The sequence below is a fragment of the Neoarius graeffei genome, chromosome 2 (genome assembly GCF_027579695.1).
Source record: "Neoarius graeffei isolate fNeoGra1 chromosome 2, fNeoGra1.pri, whole genome shotgun sequence".
Classification (NCBI taxonomy): domain Eukaryota; kingdom Metazoa; phylum Chordata; class Actinopteri; order Siluriformes; family Ariidae; genus Neoarius; species Neoarius graeffei.
The window spans coordinates 44391390-44399303 of NC_083570.1; the positions used below are offsets into that span (position 1 = coordinate 44391390).

At 41.3% G+C, this 7914-nt stretch overlaps 1 protein-coding gene across 1 annotated transcript; it reads left to right on the forward strand.

The window, feature by feature from the left end:
• Positions 1-1087: 1087 nt before the first annotated feature.
• On the forward strand, positions 1088-6133 carry dnajb9b (DnaJ heat shock protein family (Hsp40) member B9b). Its single transcript, XM_060907823.1, has 3 exons — positions 1088-1176; positions 3438-3668; positions 3862-6133. The coding sequence occupies exons 1-3, from the start codon at positions 1095-1097 to the stop codon at positions 4263-4265; spliced, it is 717 nt and encodes a 238-aa protein (XP_060763806.1). The 5' UTR covers positions 1088-1094; the 3' UTR covers positions 4266-6133.
• The last annotated feature ends 1781 nt before the right edge of the window (positions 6134-7914 follow it).

The following is a 7914-nucleotide window of genomic DNA, read 5'->3' on the forward strand; positions in this document are numbered from 1 at the left end:
TAAAAACAAGATATTTAAAGAATACTTGGAATATTCAATCATAAAATAAATTGATTTCAAAAGATAGAGCAAAGAAAAACTCAGTCAGCATGAAATAACCTGGAAAATGAATGCGGGTCATTTTTGACCCATGTTATGCATTAGAAGGGGTGCGCATATGTTTTGCATCAAAGGGTTAACCAGACTAGGGTCACACCAGATACTGAAAGCAAAGGTTCACATACTTTTGCCACTCACAGATATGTAATATTGGATCATTTTCCTCAATAAATAAATGACCAAGTATAATATTTTTTATCTCATTTGTTTAACTGGGTTCTCTTTATCTACGTTTAGGACTTGTGTGAAAATCTGATGATGTTTTCAGTCATATTTATGCAGAAATATAGAAAATTCTAAAGCGTTCACAAACTTTCAAGCACCACTGTAAATATTAGAGACAACTAACACAAAGCTTACAGCCTTATGTTTAAAAGCACTATGGAAGTAGTGGATTCTGAATTGTCCAAAAAAAAAAAAAAAAAGTCCTCTCCGAGAATCACTTCATTTGTTTCTCCCAGCCCTGCTTAAAGTTACACTTAATCCTGTTATAATACAAACTATTCCACATGCCTATCTGTTCTTTAACTTGTCCTTCACTTAAAAACTGGTACAAGAACCAGTTTGAATCAATTTGAATTTTGGACCCCTGTGACACAAACTTTGTACCCTGATTGTAAAACAACCCAAAACTCTTTAATTGTATACATTTCAAATGGTTTGCAATTAATTGGAATCCACTGTTTTTATCATTTCAACCGCGCATCAGACCCTCGGCCAGTTGAAAATGTCGTTCACGCACTTTTCTCCCCCAGGAGAATTTTGAAAAGTTGGCAAGTCTGGTTTCAGCAGGTTCAGTGAGCAGCTTGTTGTTTTGAACTGAAACCAGCAGCTGCCTGAAAAGCGGCGCTTACGTCAGAGCAGAGGAGCTCCACGCGCTCAGAGCACGCGCGCACAGCCTAAACCAATCAGAAAGAAGAGAGTCGCATAATAGAACAACGAACCAATCACAGTGCGAGTCGTGGGTCTCACTTTTTCATCAGTGTCGTACTCGAATGCCGCGTCAAGGAAAGGAAAGAAGAAGGCAGTGGTGTTTTCACTCAGCTGTTCTCTCAGTTTCACTCCAGCACACCGAGGGTAAGTCTTTTAAATACAGGTTTTACTTATTCACGCCGTCTTAAGCTATAATATATTTCTCTTATTGCACTTTTGAGGTGTTATAACGTAAATATAACCGCCAAATAGACTGCTTTTAAAAATCAGTCCGAAATCAATTATTCTCATGTCGAAAGAAAGAAAAAAACGATTAATTAGGACGATTTGCCTCAATCCGGATGTAAAAAAAAATAGTTATTATAGATTAATACAAATCCGACTTATCATTAGCTGGAGAGTCGAACACACAAAAGAGTCGATTCTGCAATTCCAGGCAATTCGGACTCGAGAGTCGACTCCAATGATTCGGAGTCGATTCTACAGAATGACTCGTGTGTGGAATTTTAATTTAACCAGGAATAATCCCATTGAGATTCAGAATCTCTTTTGCAAGGGGATTCTGGCCAAGAGAGCAGATCCACATAAAATACACAATTGGGGAGAAAAAACATAACTGTTAAAACAAATTGGCAAGTCACATCATTACATTATAGAAAGAAAGCACAACTTTATTCATCACACACTTGTGAAATTCCTCTCTGCATTTAACCCATCTGAAGCAGTGGGCAGCCATGCTAACAGCACCCGGGGAGCAGTTGGGAGTTAGGGGCCTCGCTCAAGGGCACCTCAGCCCAACGCCGTCCCATATTAACCTAACTGCATGTCTTTGGACTGTGGGGGAAACCGGAGCACCCGGAGGAAACCCACGCAGACAACATGCAAGCTCCACGCAGAAAGGCCCTCGCCGGCCGCTGGGTTCGAACCCGGACCTTCTTGCTGTGAGGCGGCCGTGCTAACCAGTACACCACCCTATAATCACCAACTGCGTTCAGTAAGAGGACATGTGCATTCAGTAGTCAAATAGTCTTTAAAATCTTCCATACTTGGGAGATAATCCAATTTAAGATCTCATCTCATTATCTCTAGCCGCTTTATCCTGTTCTACAGGGTCGCAGGCAAGCTGGAGCCTATCCCAGCTGACTACGGGCAAAAGGCGGGGTACAACCTGGACAAGTCGCCAGGTCATCACAGGGCTGACACATAGACAACCATTCACACTCACATTCACACCTACTGTCAATTTAGAGTCACCAGTTAACCTAACCTGCATGTCTTTGGACTGTGGGGGAAACTGGAGCACCCGGAGGAAACCCACGCGGACACGGGGAGAACATGCAAACTCCACACAGAAAGGCCCTTGCCGGCCACGGGGCTCGAACCCGGACCTTCTTGCTGTGAGGCGACAGCGCTAACCACTACACCACCGTGCCGACCCCAATTTAAGATGACTCTGTAATTTATACCAGGACGAGGGTGCGAATGCTTTAAAGGCACTTTCACCAAAGACAGTCCGCGTTCGAGGAATGGCGTACATTATCAAGCTGGAGACTACAGCTTTTGGTGGTGACTTTAAGAGTCAAAAGAGAACATAAATAAGGAGGCAAGTCACACAGGATGACCTTATAAAGAAAACTGTATCAGTGTTCCCATCTATGATTGTGCAGAGAAGGCCAACTAACACTCTCATATAGGCTGCAGTAATGAGTACGAAAACCCAAATCCGTTACAAACCTTAATGCTGCACGATACACTGAATCCAGCATTTTCAGAGAGGAGAGATTTGCATGCATGTATAAGATGTCACCGTAGTCAGGTATCGATTAAAAAAAGTTGCCTGTGTCAGTCTTTTTCTCGCACTAAAGGAGAAACAACTTTTGTTTCCATAGTAGAAACCCAGTTTAACCCTGAGTTTCTTTGTAAGACACTCAATATGGTATTTAAAAGACAGATTGTCATCCAAGTAAAATCCCAAGTATTTGTAGACTGAGGCTCGTTCAATCACTTTCTCATTTTGTGTAACAATCTGACAAACATCATCTGTGTTCCCTGATTTTGAAAAACACATCATTTCAGTTTTAAGTCTCAGAGTGGAGTAGCTTTCTTTTCTTTTTTTTAAATGCTGTATTTCTTTTTGAAATGTCTGTTTCCTCTAAGGTCTGTCTTAACACAATTCTTCTAATCTTTATATTTATTAAGGATTTATTTATTTGGACCACACAGTTTTAGTTTAAATACATTCTCAGAGACGATGACTGACTGACTAAACCGGCCGTTATCTTTAAAAACATAGCTTAAATAATAAACTCCTTTTTGCGTATAAAAAAAAGTGTGTGAGAGAGAGAACGAGACATTGAAGTGTGTGTACTAACTGTTAACCAACAGCATTTCCTTCCTGTTTACAGGCGTGAGCACAGCCATGGCCACAACCCAGTCGATGTTCGCTGTAGCAGTGTGCGTCCTGATGATCACCGAGATAATCTTGGGCCAGAAAAGTTACTATGAAATCCTAGGGGTTCCCAAAGATGCGTCTGAGCGCCAAATCAAGAAGGCCTTCCACAAACTGGCTATGAAGTATCACCCAGACAAGAACAAAAGCCCAGACGCAGAGGCAAAGTTCAGGGAGATTGCTGAGGGTGTGTTTAATTTCCTGCTCAGTTCATGTAACACACTGTTCCGTCAATGTCAAGTTCTTACTCACAGAGTACTTTTGAGACGTTATTCATGACGGTTAATAGTTATTTACATCATAAATAAGGTGAACAGGTCATGGTGTGAATCGCGATCTTTCCTTTTGTGCATTTAATGGCGTCTTCTTTCGTCCCTCAGCATACGAAACGCTGTCTGACACCAAGAGGAGGCAGGAGTACGATCAGATGAGGAGCAACCCTTTCTCCAGGGAGGGCACACAAGGAACCAGGGGCGGTCAGTTCCAGCAACCGTTCAGCTTTAATTTTGAGGACATGTTCAGTGACTTTGATATTTTTGGCCAGCCGACACGCTCCCAGCGTAAAAGGCATTTTGAGAGCCACTTTCAAGGCCACGAAGAGGCGCACAGAAGCAGCTTCCAGAGTCCTTTCGGAGGCAACATGTTCAATATGTTTTCAGACTTTTTCTCGTTCGACGGACGCTCAAACGGCGGCGGGTTTCACAGCTCGGACAGCCAGCAGCGCTGCCACACAGTCACTCAGCGCAGAGGAAACATGGTGACCACATACACAAAGTGCTCCTGATTTCTACTGCGCTCAAGTCTTTGGTTTTGATGTTAATTTAATTTCTTGCTCATGCTTACTGTTGTGACTGAACCGTTTGGTGCAGAGTAATGCTCCTGACTTTACACACTTTAAATGAAGGGCTTAATTTCAGGGGGTTATAAAAATAAAAAATCTAAATATCTAAGCTGATATATGTACACTCACTGGCCAATTTATTAGGTACACCTGCTGTTTTACACTGTCGTCTAATCCGCCAATCCCTTGACAGCAGCACAATGCTTAAAATCATGCAGATACAAATCAAGAGCTTCAGTTAATGTTCACAATGTTCAAATATCAGAAAACTTTTTGGTTTGAGTGTTTCAGAAACTGCTGATCAGCTGGGGTTTTCACACACAACGGTCTCTAGAGTTTATACAGAATGGTGCGAAAAACAAAAAACACCGAGTGAGTGAGAGTTCTGTAGGTGGAAACAAACGCCTTGTTGATAAGAGAGGTCAGAGGAGGACGACCGATTCCTTCAAGCTGCCAGGAAGGATATAGTAACTCATAGCAACTCTTTACAACCGTGGTGAGCAGAAAAGCATCTCAGCATACAACAGCAGAAGACCACATTGGGCTCCACTCCTGCCAGCCAAGAACAAGTTCCTATTAAAGTGGCCGGTGAGTGTACTGTAAGCTAAGAAGTTTCGCACGCCTGGCTTCATGTTTCTGTAAGCAGACGTATGGTACAACCAAAAATGGAGCCAGTTTTGGCGAGAGAGTAGAGGACAATCCCTACGTCTTAAATCTTAAGAAGTCGTGTATTGAATTGCATGTTTCAGCAATTCACATCATACAGATGACCTTCATTGGCAGACGACACGTTTTTTAAAAAGGCTAGAAAATGTGAAAAGATCGTTGCATCATATGTACAATATATGTAAGAGATTTGGATAACCCCCAAAAGAATAGATTTGAAAATATTTCCTGTTCTGGCTTTAAAGTCGTGACTTTTTTTTTTTTTAAATTTCATGTGAAAGTACTGTACGAGTGAAAGACATGAATGAACATGGAAGAGATTCTGTTAACTCCGACACAATCTCAAAGCTGACGAGCGAGACTTCGTGGCCCTTTGGCGAATCTTCTTGTCATATGTTGCACAATGCTTTATCAAGCAACTTGCTTGGTTGTCGGTTCATGTGTCTTCCTTGTACTTGCGCACAGCGCTGACACTGACGCTGAGCAGTCCTCATGCTTTCCCACAGAGCCCCAGCAGTGGAGAGAGGAAGCACACTGAAAACATAAAACTCCTGATTTTATCCCTGAGACCCAAAACTGGGGGCTTCCCTCTTAATGTGCAATAATTACACACGTCTTCTGTTGTGTTTGGGAATCCTGTCAAGTAACACAGCCTGTTCCGTCCCTCAGGGTTAACAGACATTTTCATCTGTTTGTTTGTTTTCCTTAAGTGCACATTTGCATGTGGTTTGATGCAAAGTAACATATTATTCAAGTCTGTAATCCAACTTGATCAGAGAAAACATCAGTATCATGGTCTCTGTTTTTGCAAATGGTAAAACAAACAGGTTGTCTATTTTTGAACATGTCTTAATGGTTTACGGAAGTTAAACCCTTTAATGAATGTGAGCGTCGTTTATCAGCTTCACAGGATTCTTTTTCAACAGTTACCTCATGATATGACATCGGTGTACAGGATGTTGTGCAATACTATAGTTTGTGGTTGCTTTCAGTTTTGTTTTTTCTTGAACGAATCTGCCTACTTTTGATGATTGTACACAAATGCCTTCAATACCTCTGTGGTTTATTTTATGGGTGTAACGAGATGCTTGAAATGCTCTTTTTTTTTTTTTTGCTTTGTGTCAATAAAATGTGCGGTATTAAAATCTTGTCATGTTTCATTGCTTCAGGCGTGTGTACGCATACACAGAAATGAATAAATAAATATATATTGGGTGTGTACAACCCCGATTCCAAAAAAGTTGGGACAAAGTACAAATTGTAAATAAAAACGGAATGCAATAATTTACAAATCTTAAAAACTGATATTGTATTCACAATAGAACATAGACAACATATCAAATGTTGACAGTGAGACATTTTGAAATTTCATGCCAAATATTGGCTCATTTGAAATTTCATGACAGCAACACATCTCAAAAAAGTTGGGACAGGGGCAATAAGAGGCTGGAAAAGTTAAAGGTACAAAAAAGGAACAGCTGGAGGACCAAATTGCAACTCATTAGGTCAGTTGGCAATAGGTCATTAACATGACTGGGTATAAAAAGAGCATCTTGGAGTGGCAGCGGCTCTCAGAAGTAAAGATGGGAAGAGGATCACCAATCCCCCTAATTCTGCACCGACAAATGGTGGAGCAATATCAGAAAGGAGTTTGACAGTGTAAAACTGCAAAGAGTTTGAACATATCATCTACAGTACATAATATCATCAAAAGATTCAGAGAATCTGGAAGAATCTCTGTGCGTAAGGGTCAAGGCCGGAAAACCATACTGGGTGCCCGTGATCTTCGGGCCCTTAGACGGCACTGCATCACATACAGGCATGCTTCTGTATTGGAAATCACAAAATGGGCTCAGGAATATTTCCAGAGAACATTATCTGTGAACACAATTCACCGTGCCATCCGCTGTTGCCAGCTAAAACTCGATAGTTCAAAGAAGAAGCTGTATCTAAACATGATCCAGAAGCGCAGACGTCTTCTCTGGGCCAAGGCTCATTTAAAATGGACTGTGGCAAAGTGGAAAACTGTTCTGTGGTCAGACGAATCAAAATTTGAAGTTCTTTATGGAAATCAGGGACGCCGTGTCATTCGGACTAAAGAGGAGAAGGACGACCCAAGTTGTTATCAGCGCTCAGTTCAGAAGCCTGCATCTCTGATGGTATGGGGTTGCATTAGTGCGTGCGGCATGGGCAGCTTACACATCTGGAAAGACATCAATGCTGAAAGGTATATCCAGGTTCTAGAGCAACATATGCTCCCATCCAGACGACGTCTCTTTCAGGGAAGACCTTGCATTTTCCAACATGACAATGCCAAACTACATACTGCATCAATTACAGCATCATGGCTGCGTAGAAGAAGGGTCCGGGTACTGAACTGGCCAGCCTGCAGTCCAGATCTTTCGCCCATAGAAAACATTTGGCGCATCATAAAACGGAAGGTACGACAAAAAAGACCTAAGACAGTTGAGCAACTAGAATCCTACATTAGACAAGAATGGGTTAACATTCCTATCCCTAAACTTGAGCAACTTGTCTCCTCAGTCCCCAGACGTTTACAGACTGTTGTAAAGAGAAAAGGGGATGTCTCACAGTGGGAAACATGGCCTTGTCCCAACTTTTTTGAGATGTGTTGTTGTCATGAAATTTAAAATCACCTAATTTTTCTTTTTAAATGATGCATTTTATCAGTTTAAACATTTGATATGTCATCTATGTTCTATTCCGAATAAAATAGGAATTTTGAAACTTCCACATCATTGTATTCCGTTTTTATTTACAATTTGTACTTTGTCCCAACTTTTCTTTGTGTATACACACATACATATACATGGACTATGGACTTCTTTTTCTGGGGATGTGTAAAAGATAAGGTTTTCGCACGCAAGCGACGTTCTGTTGATGCCATGATTCAATTCATACTGGA